The sequence below is a fragment of the Pundamilia nyererei genome, unplaced genomic scaffold (assembly GCF_000239375.1).
Source record: "Pundamilia nyererei isolate P.nyererei 1_Seehausen unplaced genomic scaffold, PunNye1.0 scaffold00142, whole genome shotgun sequence".
Classification (NCBI taxonomy): Eukaryota; Metazoa; Chordata; class Actinopteri; order Cichliformes; family Cichlidae; genus Pundamilia; species Pundamilia nyererei.
Window position 1 is genome coordinate 1,351,948 of NW_005187543.1, and position 13,288 is coordinate 1,365,235.

General features: G+C 42.2%; 1 protein-coding gene across 2 annotated transcripts; it reads left to right on the plus strand.

Moving 5' to 3' along the window:
• Positions 1–497: 497 nt before the first annotated feature.
• Positions 498–12,540, plus strand: srl (sarcalumenin). Of its 2 annotated transcripts, XM_005744370.2 has the most exons (7): positions 498–596; positions 8,460–8,555; positions 8,784–8,879; positions 9,606–9,641; positions 10,617–10,733; positions 10,981–11,214; positions 11,310–12,540. In XM_005744370.2, exons 1-7 carry the CDS (start codon positions 539–541, stop codon positions 12,119–12,121), a joined length of 1,449 nt encoding a protein of 482 aa, XP_005744427.1. In that variant the 5' UTR covers positions 498–538; the 3' UTR covers positions 12,122–12,540. The 2 variants fall into 2 exon arrangements, with proteins under 2 accessions (XP_005744427.1, XP_005744428.1); XM_005744371.2 differs by lacking the exon at positions 9,606–9,641.
• The last annotated feature ends 748 nt before the right edge of the window (positions 12,541–13,288 follow it).

Sequence of the window (13,288 nt, forward strand, 5' to 3'; positions counted from 1 at the left end):
TGTGCTGAGCAATGCTAACTAACTAACAGATAAGAGATTCCTGTTGCTCTATTAATCAAGTACTCACCAAGAAAAGGAATGCATAGGTCCCAGTTTAAGCTACTTCAATGCATTTGGCATTTATCCACTATGAGAATAATTTAAAAAAAGAAGAATTATATTACTTAATATCTGTGAAAATCTTATTCACATAAAAAATGTGGCTATTTCAAGTCTCTGGCATTAATTATGTGATATATATTGTTAGTGAGGAGTTGAGTGAATTTGCTATGGAGGATAGAGCCAACTCTTGTGCACTTATGACGAGGCCTGAGCTGCAGCCTCCCGCTAAAAAAAAGAAGAAAGAGTCAGCTGCTTGCACATGTAGAGTCCCTGTGGCACGATAGACTCCTGTAACACCTCGAGCACACACAGATCTCAGCCCCTCCACCAGCTGGCCATCTCTGTATCCCACCTCTTCTCTCTCTCTGTGCACTTTAACCTTCCTGCCTTGGTATATATAGTCTGTGTGACTATCAGAGTTCTCCTGGCAGCCATCATGAAGGGTGCAGTCTCGATCTGTTTCCTCTCTCTGCTGCTTTTGCAGGCCACAGCAGGTAAGATTCAGAAGCAATTTGGTAAAACTTGCTGTTTTAGGTGAGCTGGTGCACCGTGGGCGTGAGAAATGTTTGTGTACAAGTACCGCTGATGATTGAAATGGTGATGTGGCATAAGTTTAGAAGCAGGGTTAATGAATGGTTAATAAATAGCACCATATTTGACTGCTTTGTCAGGTTGATACTTCAATGGTTCCTCAAAGATTCAGAGGATGGCCAGAAATGGCCTGTCATATTATTGAAAACAGGCTGTCCTGTAGGTTTTTGTGTCTATTGTAGGGTCAGTTTGGCCACAAATGGCACTGGCTTTTAGAGGCAGAGTACAGCACCACCCAAGGATAAGGATAGACAGACAGAAATGGTACCCCAGCCTTTCTTTACCACCAGGCTAAGCTATTTAAATCTGTCCCAGTTTATAGTTAAAAAGCTGGCACGTGTTACAGAGTTGTGGATTTACCTGTCTCTTTCTAATGCTCTTCATTATTAAATCAAATGTTTCATGGCATACTGGAACAGCCGTCACTTTTCATGTATGAACAAATCGCGTTTGGGCGAGTTTCTGAAGTTCGGGATTATTCAAAGCCGTTCGGCCTCCACTGTGGACTGACAGCATGTCAGCTGTCCTAATGCACGGCACCAGCTGATGGAAAGTCTTAGTCTAACCAAGGAGATGGGAACGGCCACGTGGGAGCCTGAATGGACGCTGAGCTCTTTCTGCACGCGCTAATTCGGTCTGTTTGCTTCATTCTTTGGTTTCACCTGCTACAGTCTGAAGAATGACAACCATAACACCAAAACAACATACATCCTAACTATATCAAAGGGCACCCATGGAGCTGAATGTCACAGCGAGCTGATCACCCATAACTGCGCCCAGATTACCCATTCTAAAAATGCGGACTGGTCTCTGGGGCTGGACTAGCGCGGGTATTGTTACCCTTGTCTGTCACCCCTGTCCGTCCTTGGGGTGGCGTTCAGCTCCACAGCCGGGACCCAGGCCTCCATATTCCAAGCTGCTGTCAGGTGTCTAAGATTGGATGGGCTCCTGAAACCCAACCCCAAACCCCCCCCTCCCTCCAGCTCCTCCCTCCCTCCTCTAGACCCTCTACCCTCCCCATCCCTCCTGAATCGTCACCCCTCCCAGTTCCATGCTTCCCTTTAGACACACTGCACAGCTGCTGCACTGTCACAATCACAATTTATTCCCAGCAGTTGGCCTTTTAGGGACATGCATTCTCCAGGCTGGAGGGGCCGGGCCGTGGCTTGCAGCTCAAGCTTTCGAAGAGCCCTTTTTTGCAGGCTCGTGCAGATGTCTTACGGTGGCCCCCTGTCTGTGAATATTTTCCACAGGCATACTGTGTATTGATTTTTGCTGCAGAGCTAAAAAGGACTTTATGTTGAAATACCCCCAGGGTATGGCAACACTGAGTCATGAACTCTTTTTGTCTCGGTGTGTAATTATGGTGTTTTTATTTGGTTCAGTCAACTCTCAGGAATTCCACTGAACTCTACAGGATGGACACGAAGGTGTAACCGCCCTCGAAAGCAATGTGGTGTTAATATGCTATCATTTTATCACAGGCTGCCTAGCATACAGATTTATTAATCCACAAGAAAATCTTATATCCTTTTAAAAAAAAAAATACACCTGAAGGCTGCATCAGGGCTGACATATTAACACAGAAACTGATCATGTCAAATCTTATGGAAAAAGCCTAAAGCGGCTGATTGCATGGCCAGCATTGATCGCCTTAGCTGATTGATTGGAGTATCCACATTTTGATATAAAGCAAGAACACCAAATGATGCAAGTCATCTTTTAAGCTTAGATATCACTCGGCTGATGTGCAGCAATGTGAACATCTTATAAACCAACAGTAATTTTTTTCTCACCTGACATTAACATGCAGTCAAAACTTTTCACGAGCTATGTTTTTGGCAGTGTAAACAAGCTGCTGGAAGTTGCAGCTTTCTTATGTGGATGTGACACCGCTCAGTGTTGGCATGTACTGAGAAACATAGGCTCTGTAGGCAGAGAATGTTTTGTGTGAATGGCTACGATTGACCATTCAAGGACTACAATTGTGTTTGTTACATTATAGCAAACATGTGGGTAAACTGTGAAGAGGCTTAAAATTTCACTTTACTATCTAAAGTACCTTGAGATTGGTAAAATTGTAGTGAATTAAAACAGCCGCTGGTGCAAATGTAGAAAGATTACTTGTCTAACAGGCAGCGCTCAGAACTTGAGAGTCAGCAAAAAGGACAAAAGTGCTATGTGTAGAATATTTCTGCCCACATTAAATAAGCACTAACAGTTCTTCAGCCGTTTTGGTCCTTCAGACTATTTCTTCACACTGCTGTGTTTATAGTTGGTGGCAATACTATCCATCCTCACTCGGTAAAAATATCTTTGGCCTCCTCACTTTGCAGAGGGGAGACACTGAAAGTTAAAGGAGCACGGTCTCCATGTGATTCTCCTCTAATGGCACGCAGGACATCCCTAGGCTGGACGTAGTGCAAGGGACACGCCAGTCATACTCGGCGACTTTATTACACAAGCTTCCTTAAGACGAGCCGCGCAGCCCCAAGGGCACCTGACGTCCTTTCCTGGCTCTAAAACAGGCGAGCAGGGACTGAGGCATCAGATCAACACTTCAGCGTAAAGCGCCTTTGCCCTCGAACCTTTCTTTGAGCCTGTCCCTACCCTTGATGCAACCCCCCCCCGGTACTGTTTGGTGGCTTGTTCATTATTGTATGACATAGTAAAACTAATGAAAAAAAAGAAAAGAAAAGCAATAACAGTGATAATTGCTAAGTGATAAACACTCAGTTCCATTACTTGTTATATTTTCAGAAATTTAATTAGCGCATACAAGCAAAGCCACGCATTTGTAGCACATTTAAATTTACATGCATCATGCTTTTCACTTGGCTAGCCTGTGTACTACACAGTCAGTTTGTAGGGTGAGGATATCTCTAAAGTCTCCAAACTGACTAACAGTCAAAACCTTAAAATAGGCAGCAGTCATTTTGCCACCCCTCCTCTGTCCATCTTCTGACCCATTGTAGGGCTATTTTTGACTGTGTGGGAGTACGAGCTGCAAGCAGTGCCACCTGTTGCCATCTGTGGTATCTTCTCACCACACCCTGCACAGCTCTGCTCTCGCACCTCTGACCCTCACCGAAGGAGGAAACCGGCATCCTTAATAGGCAGGCTTATTTTCACATTCATCTGCTTTGGTTTAAGTATGTTTCCTGCCTTTCTGAAATGGGCACTAGTGAGAAAGTAGTTTTGCTTAATTGCATTCATGAATTTTAAATGAGAGAGGAGGCACTTTACAAGCCATTGGTCATGTAAACATTTTTTCTTTCTCTTGAAATTTGACTCGAATCATTGCTTCTCGGTGGATCTTTCTGGTGGAAACCTTCTGCCTTCAGATTAGGGCTGCTTGTGCAGGATAAATCCTTTAACTGGGGTTTCCAGGGCTGCTACCCTCATCATGTTCACTTTAATTCAATTTACTTCGACTGTGCTGTAAGCATAATATGATCCCGGGGGTTCCACAGTTATACAGATGGTCATTATATACAGGCACATATCAGCACGCACACAATCTCAACAAAGTGTTTCTTTGCCCTCAATAAACATGAAGCTATAATTTTGAGTGAAATACGGACTGATGTATTAAAGGTTTATTCAGATAATCAGTCATGAAGGAAAATATGCTTGGTATACATTGAAAGTATAGCAGTTACATTTTATCTGTTCAGATTCCATTAAATTGAATATTTTACACTGTACTTATGGAAGAAAATTACATGGAACATTTACATGTAATCAAATTACTTAAAATCAGCATTTTGGGCATAAATATTCATTGAGTGTTTGGAAAAGACCACAACATATATCAGGATAATCAGAGCATAAATTTAATCCATCTTTAATCTATCTTCTTCAGTCAAAAGAAATTAACCTTGTGGGTTAATGTAATTAAATAGGAAAGCGAAGCATATTTCAGGCTGGTTTCCAATGGCTGGTAGGTCATAAGAGATCTGCCTATAATTGCCGCAGTGGACGGCTTAGATGTTCAGCGGGATGTACCGACGCCACCAGAATGTTTCTCCAAACTGTGGTGCGGTTGTGTGGCAACGAGCTCAGCGAGGACAGGGTTCAGCTCCCCTGCCACCTTCAGGGTTAATTTTGAGCACTGATGCAAGGCCCACTGTCCACAGGCAACATTACCTCTCTGATCTTTGCGGAGCTCTGTCCTAATTAGGGATCGACTGGATTGGAAGGTGTTAACAAGTTCACAGCCGCTAAGGCCCTCTCGAGGAGCTAGCGTTAAAAGACGTGACTCTTCTGAGTGATGAGTCAAGTTACAGAGGCTTTAGCAATCCCTGTAGTACTGCAGTGATGGCATGTGGAAGAGATGGGATCTGGTCATCGACAGCCACTTTAGTCCTCAAGTGGAATCACCCTCTCTGCCCTCTGGTGGGTTTCATCAGAGGGCACATCCCCTCTATTTTGCAATATGATCACATTCTATTCAAAACTTGTAACCTGCTCAGATAACCGGAGCAATGTGGCTCAGATTCAAATGCAACCAAGCGGTCATGGATCACAAACAGATGACATCACTTAGTGGTGTTTCTAAAGGTCACATGAACAAAAGCAGCTTTGCGCAGGCTGTAGTTGTTGTCAGAGCTAAATCCAATTTATTATAGAGTCGCTGTGGAAAAAAAGTTGCAGAAGGTTTGATGTAATTTGTCTTTAACATGTTTAACATGTGTTCGAATAAACACTTCTTCCCTAAATGCTTGTATTTTTCCAAACTGCCAAACCCAATGAAACAGTGCTCCTTTCGCCTCTATGTGTTTAGTGCACATGTGCACTATATATTATTAAACTTGGCAGAATCAAAAATGAAGAAGTGTATTATATACATGCAAAACACAGTGGTTACGCCGAGCAATATTTTCTTTACTTTCCTGAAATGCAAATAAATAAAATAACCAAACTAAACTAAGATAAAAGTAATGAGCATATAAAAGTAAATAAAATAAAACAGTACTCTCTGTACAAAAGGGTAGAGTGTTGACACAACATAGGAAGTCACATGAGTTCACATTACTGCATCTCTGCTTTCATTGTGTTAATCCACTAGAATAAAGACAGGGCACACTTGCCATTAGGAGTTCACACGCAAGAAATGAATGTAATTTTTTATTGTATGGGCTGATTAAGGAAGGCTTTCTGCCTGATACTATGTAGCCACATACAATATATGGGTTTGCAGTGTTGCTCGTACCCTCCTTTTATTCTGGCTACTAACCTTTTGGTTTCTCTTGTTCTTGCGTCGTGCCGGCAGAAACATTACACAGGCTTATTTTTAGCAAGTTGACTCGGTGAGAATCAGCACTGTGTCACTGTGATCAGAAAATGCGGGCTGCATTTTTCATGAATGAGAAACATTTATATTGAACTCAGTTCATTTCAGTGAAAGAGTCGATTTACAAGCCCCGAGGCTCATAAATATAAACATAAGTTTGCTTGAGGCTTGTAAACAAACAGGCCTTCGGATGATTTTACTTGTCATTTGATGCAGCGTTGGATTCATCCAAAGCGACGTGCCATTCTGACGCTTGGCCAGAAACACTAGAAGTCATTCACCACCACATGGCCGGTGGCTTTACTCGAGGCTGTGGTGCAGGATGCTGCAGCAGCACTGCCCTCTGAGGGGGTGATGTTTATCAGATGTTTAAAAGAACATCTGATATGTGAATTTGCTCTGCAGTTTTGGTTTTGAAATTTTAAAAGGCATTTTTAAATATTATTTCTGAAAGAAAGCTTTCTGTTTGAGGAAACACTGCTGATGAATATGGTCTATGGTGACACCAGAGAGTTGGAGGAACTATAGTTGAGTTTTTCAAAGAATATTTAAGTCACCTTCTGATTTTTACTCACTCCACCCACAACTTACAGCCAATCAACTTTCTCAAAAAGTGTGTCAGTATCTGTGAGAAACGCCACTTATTTCACAATAACAGACGGACTGAGAGGATCTTACATTATTCAACACTGTACATGAAATGATGTGTCTGCAGTTCTAGTCTGGAAGTTTTTTTACCTTCCCATTTGAGCACCTCTGCGCTACCCCCAGTCACTTTTTCAGGAACATTACATAAATGCCAGGATACGATTATTTCTTCACAGACACCAGCTGAGATCAGAGGGTTGTGCCGCCAGCGACTGAACCAACTTTTCATGCTTTTTCTGATCCTCTGTGCAAGTGGTGTTAGTTTTATATAACTGCAATAAAATTGTGTATTTTTACTGAGAAAGTCAGGTAAAGTGCAGGCGATTATATGAGCTTATATTCATTTTTCTCTGTGCTGCTTAAAACATTTTGAACTTATCAGCGCCAGTAAACTGAATTTGCTGGCAGAAGGTATGCATGTAATTGGTTTAAGAACAAGATCAATATTCTGTGCTTTCCACAGTCTTATTTACAACTAAATGACTGCAGTTAATAATTCAACAGGTGCTCCTATATCAGAGTCAATCTTCCACACTCTTAAATACCTTTAAAATTCTTTAACAGTTCTGTTAAGGGGGTGTCTGGTAGCTTGGATGCTCAGACCCATAAGCTCCCAGGGCATGGAAGTGTGAACCAGGAAGACTTCCCAATTGCTGCTATATATATCTTGTGGCAGGTTGGCGTGTGGGAGGCGTTGTGGAAGGGGTCTGTACTGAGGCCTGGGCACACAAGGACAGGCCTCACAGCCTGATGAGCCTGTGATTGGTGGATAAATATAGATGAGAAAAGACAGAGGATTGCACACCATTGTCTCATGTATATTATTGTTGGGAACACTCAGTCCGGCTTTGAGTTCTCCTCCTCGTCTGTTACGAAACCGGGGAAGTCCCTCTCTCTGTCAGTCTGCCTTATCTTTGCTGTTGTTATATAGCCCGCGCTGATGCCAAACACATGTCTTTGTTTATTTTCAGCATTTGCTTTCTAAATTAAGACCTGATTGTACTAAGAGCTGTGATCTAAGTAATCCGACATGTTCAAAAGTGGACATGACTGGTGAGCAAATATTTTCTCTTGGTCATTCTTTCTCTCTTACACACACGCTCATACACGGACATGAAACAAGCTTATAGCTCAGTTAAAATGTGTATATTGACATGCAGGACCTACATCTGAATGTAAATGCTAACTTAGCAACAATATTCCATTTAAAGGGGGGTTGGTTAGAATGTCAATACCTTAGATGGGCTACTATTTAGTTCACTTAACCAACAGTTGGTGTGTCAGTTGAGAGCTTCTGCTACATCAAAAAATATTTGCCCTCAATGAATAGTCATGCAAAAAAATGTAATCTAAAAAGGGAATATTTAGATACTAATAACTACAAATCGAAAGTGTTTAGTTGGTGGGTTGTGCGGGGGGAGTTTAGGTGCTTTAATTTCCTAACTTGACTTGTTAAAATCTGAAAATACAGCAAAAATCATTGAATTGCTGATTTATTTATTTTTTTGTTTTCTTCCATATAATGCCTTTATACAAGGCTCACATTAAAACATTTTATTTATTTGCATCCACTACAAAATCAGTCAAGTCTTTGTTTTCACTGATCTTTGGCCAGACAGACCGTCATGTAATAGCAAAGCTTTAGTAAACATGGCATGGCACCTGTCAACAAACCCAGTGTCTGCTTCTTTATTAAACTGCCGTTGAACAAATCAGACCTCCCATGTTTATTTTCTTAAAATATCAAGCTGGCCATTTAAGGCATACGCTGAGGTCTTGAAACAAACTGAATTTGCTGTTGATGTTTGTGATGTTTCTGCAGAAGAAGAAGAAGATGTTACCTCCATCCTTAGAGACAGATCTCACATCGATGAGACGCTGCGGCTTGCAATGGAGGAAAAAGCAGGAGACTATGCAGGTGAGGATTGAAGGTGAAAGAGGCATGTTACAAATCTGACTGCTTTAATTTTCTTAATTTTTTTCCACCTGATTTCCCTTTAACACTTTTGGGGGAGCAAACTAAATATGACAAGTCAATAGGATTTTTATGCTATTTAAAACAAACAGTGTATCCAAAGAAAACACTGTTTACCTTATTTACCTTACTAACATCCTTTTGATCATCTCTGGTCTCCTTTTTCTTCAGCGGCTCTGGAGAGGTTGCGGAAGATCTACCATACGTCCATCAAGCCGATGGAGCAGGCCTACAAGTACAACGAACTGAGGCAGCACGAGATCTCAGGTATCACCGAGCTCACCGGCTGCAGCTTCACTTTGCTTCACTTTCTCCTGTTGGTGTGGAGTTTTCTGTTTGAGTTGCTTTAGTAACTGATTTGTTGACTTGTTTGCAAAAACACAGCATCTTTACACCTCCAACTGATGCATTAACAGCAATATGTTCTCCTTTGGAAATTACCTGTAACCTCTCTTTATATCAGGTTTAAGGGTGGGATTATAAAAGTAAGAAGGGTAGTGTCTTTTTTTACCCCTTCTGTTTCACATTGCACTGTGCCCTGTTTCTTTACAGTGGACTCAACACTCCAAGCTGTACACTGAACTGCCCAGAAAACCCCACTTTCCTACAATGAAATAAAGTTATCGCCCTCTTGTGGCTTTTCAGGCCTGCAGGCAAAAAAAAATTTAAAAAAATCAACTTCTATTTTCAATGCATATGGGAGTAAATCCCCCCCACCCCCCCCCATCACCTGACTACACGGGCATGTCCTCCATCTGTTTACAGACATGTTTGACACTTCGCAGGTCAAATATGGGATTAGACTCCAGCCTGGATCTCCCACCTGTTTATGTACATTTTTACTTTATCCCTCCATGTTGCTTGTAGAAACATCACTCCCTCACTGAGCTTTCCTCCACCTCCTGTTTCCCTTCACTTCTCTATACTCCACCCTCTCCTGTCTTCCACTCATCCCCATCCCCTCCACTCCCTCTTCCACCCCTCATCTAACAGCCTACCCGGGAAGAACCCTGGGGGACTCAGCCACAGGTGGGTGTGGCCAGAGCTTACCTGTGCATGGCAGTGCCTGCAGTGCTCGGCCCTTTCCTTTCAACCCCTTATTTGTCTTCATACATTTGCCCTGAGTGGGTTGCAAAATTTCAAGCACGTTCCACTTTGGACGACACTCGATATGACTGAGGTGTAGTCAAAAGTGATCCATGGGTGAAAGCTTCATTTTACGGAGAGTGAATAAAAAGAGAAGTAAAAACGCTCTTAACATACTTTAAGTGTGATAATGTTTAAATTGCACATTATTTAAACTTTTTAAAAAATGACTTACCATTACTTTGTAAAAACAAAATATATATATTTATATAAATGGGGTTGCATGTGCAGCTTTGGTTTTAACAAAGGAAGGTTTGAGGAGGGGACACTGGTGGGAGAGGGTGGTCAGTGTTCAGCTAGGAGTGAACTGGTTTACTTTTTCACTTTATTTTTTAATATTATTATTTTTTATCATTTTAAATTCCAGTAGCACCAGGAGTGATGCTTAATGTCTGCTTTTTTGTTTATTCTTTCTCCTTTCCCTTTTTTAATGCTATTTTTCCATCAGTCAGTTGCATTGTAGTACATTGCACCCAGCCACCCAAACACCATGTCCACTCACAACAGCTACGAGACACACAGCTTGTGCTAGACCCGTCGAGTCTCTTTGTCAGAGTATAAAACTTTATCGTGTGTCATGAGATTATGGCTGCTGCATTTTAATGAATTTCCTTTATGCTATTAAACACCCTAACAGCTTTACAACATGTTTCTGTCCTTCCTTCTTAAGTCTTGTAAAATGTGCCCTGTGCTCTGGATTGGCAGTGCTGTTCAGATGTGCTCTTCAGTGAAAAAAATAAATAAACAGATATGCAGGGAGACCTTTCGGATAGATGGTTGATTAGATGACTGGCTAGATGATGATTTCACCACACTGCTGATAATTTAATCAGTGTTGTTTCTTCTTGCCCTAAACAGATGGAGAGATTACCTCCAAGCCCATGGTGCTATTCCTGGGACCGTGGAGTGTAGGAAAGTCCTCCATGATCAATTACCTCCTGGGCTTGCATGACCACCCCTATCAGCTCTACACAGGTACCATAAAGATGTTATGTTTTATTTTGTAAATTAGCAGTAAATAACGTTAAGTTCTGAAATCCAGCGCTGATGGGGAAAAAAAGGCAAGGTGAAAAGTGCAGTTGTTGCTAAATCTACATCAGATGGGGAGTTGACTGGAGAACTGGGTGCTTTACATCTTACTGAGGTTCAGTGTGTTTTCCCATCTGCTTCTCCTCCACAATGCTAATCTCTTCCTCTCTTCCTCTGTGATGTCCTTCTGCAGGAGCTGAGCCTACTACCTCTGAATTTACAGTTATTATGCACGGGGAAAAGATCCGCTCTGTTGAGGGTATCGTTATGGCGGCTGACAGCTCGCGCTCCTTCTCTCCCCTGGAGAAGTTTGGTCAAAACTTTCTTGAAAAGCTGATTGGTATTGAGATGCCCCACAAGCTTTTGGAGCGTGTGACATTCGTAGATACACCGGGAATTATTGAGAACCGGAAACAGCAGGAAAGAGGTAAACTCAAGAAGCTCGCTCTCAGGTTTTGATTTTCAGATACCACAAATCAACTGCGTATAGCTCTTTATGACCTGTGCTTTTCTCCCATTTAGGCTATCCTTTCAATGATGTCTGTCAGTGGTTCATTGACCGTGCTGACCTGATCTTTGTCGTGTTTGACCCCACCAAGCTGGATGTTGGTCTGGAGCTAGAGATGCTCTTCAGGCAGTTGAAGGGTCGTGAGTCACAGATTCGCATCATCCTGAACAAGGCTGACAACCTGGCCACCCAGGACTTAATGAGAGTTTACGGAGCGCTCTTCTGGAGCTTAGCTCCCCTCATCAATGTCACTGAGCCTCCCCGTGTCTATGTCAGTTCCTTCTGGCCATATGACTATGCACCTGACACCAGCCGGGAGCTCTTCAAGCGAGAGGAGATCTCTCTTCTGGAGGATCTCAACCAGGTGATCGAAAACCGCATGGAGAATAAGATTGCCTTCATCCGCCAGCACGGTATCCGTGTACGCATCCACGGCTTGCTGGTAGACCGCTACGTCCAGACCTTTAAAGAGAAGATGAGCTTCTTCAGTGATCCCGAGTTAGTCTTCCAGGAAATTGTAGATGACCCAGACAAGTTTTACATTTTCAAATCCATCCTAGCCAAGACCAACGTCAGCAAATTTGACCTGCCCAACCGCGACGCTTACCGTGACTTCTTTGGCATCAACCCTATCACCAACTTCAAGCCTCTGTCAGCTCAGTGCTCCTACATCGGAGGCTGTCTGCTTGATAAGATTGAGAAGGCAATCACCACTGAGTTGCCTGCCCTTCTGAGCAGCATTAACTCTGGCAAGCAGCCTGGCCTGTCCTCCTGCGAGGCCACCGGCTGTGGTGAGAAGCCAAAGAATCGTTACCGAAAGAACTGAGGAACACAAAATACTCTAAAGGTAGAAAGGAGAAGGTGAAGGTGAAGAGAAAGGGTCTGGTCGATGCCAACCCTGCTTTTTGTCAGAACGCTTGTATCACTAATGGAGACAGAGGCGAGAAGATGCTTTTTTCTTTCCTTTTTTTTTTCTCAGGAGTTTAAGGGGAGGTGCATTTAATGTCCGTAGGATTGAAAGAGATAGCGGGAGGGAGGGGTCATCGATAAAGGCAGCTTAAGGATACAAGTGCTGAAGAAATGAGAACATGCCTCTCTCCCTTGCACAACCACTCTGGACTGTCTGGGACTTTGGGATTGGGAAATCAATGATGTGAATAAAAGAGGAAATGGGAAAGATTAAATGAGAAGGAATAAAAAGTTTAAATCCTGAACAAAAAAAAAGTCAAATACCAGCTCCCTTGTATGTGAATAAAGGAAAAAAGTGGAAACAGAAATGTGTGTTGGACAACTTGTGACAATTGCATTGCAGCAGGTTAATTCCACACGCTTCAGGAAGCTGTTTTTGAAGTAGCCCCTTGTGTGGGTGCCACACAGAGCTAGACATCCAAACCTTTGCTTTTGAATTAGATTAACACTGCATGTTCGACATCACAAAAGGTGCATGCATTTTCTCTCTGACACAAGCAATAGTCCCTTGTGTTACTGACACCTGCAACACATGTGGCTGTTTTTTTGTTTTGGTTATTTTTCCTCGTAATTTTGTATGCTCGCCAGTCTTGGTTGTTGACAACCTCTGAGAATAGCAGGGGTCAGGGATCAAAGGTCAGAGTCTTCAGTGCAGAGTGGGTGTGTTCACTCTGCTTGTAACTGTTGTTACTCTTTCTTTGTTTTTTGTTTTTTTTGTTTGAGTCTATAAATTTGCTTTCAGCAGAATTTAAATGCTGTGTTAGCGTTTATTTTCCCCTCAGTGATAAGCTTCTCAGCCTTTTCTTTTAAGTGATCATAAAAAAATAACATACGAATGAGGCTTTCAAATGATTTATTCTGCCAATTATTCTGCAGGTTAGAAAGATATTTGTCATTTTTTTCTGCATAAATAGCCAAATGGCCAGTTCAGTAATAAATATATATATATATATATCTGATCGAGAAATCACTCATCTTTGGAAAAGAGAGTTTATTACAGAGAAATGGCTCTTTCCAAAATAAA

What these genes read in the sequence shown, in the direction of transcription:
- srl (XM_005744370.2), top strand. Translation starts at nt 539, where the DNA reads ATGAAGGGTGCAGTCTCGATCTGTTTCCTCTCTCTGCTGCTTTTGCAG. An exon ending in GAGGCAGCACGAGATCTCAG is followed by an intron (nt 8,880 to 9,605) that starts GTATCACCGAGC and finishes CTCATCTAACAG; the next exon opens with CCTACCCGGGAAGAACCCTG. An exon ending in CCTGGGGGACTCAGCCACAG is followed by an intron (nt 9,642 to 10,616) that starts GTGGGTGTGGCC and finishes TGCCCTAAACAG; the next exon opens with ATGGAGAGATTACCTCCAAG.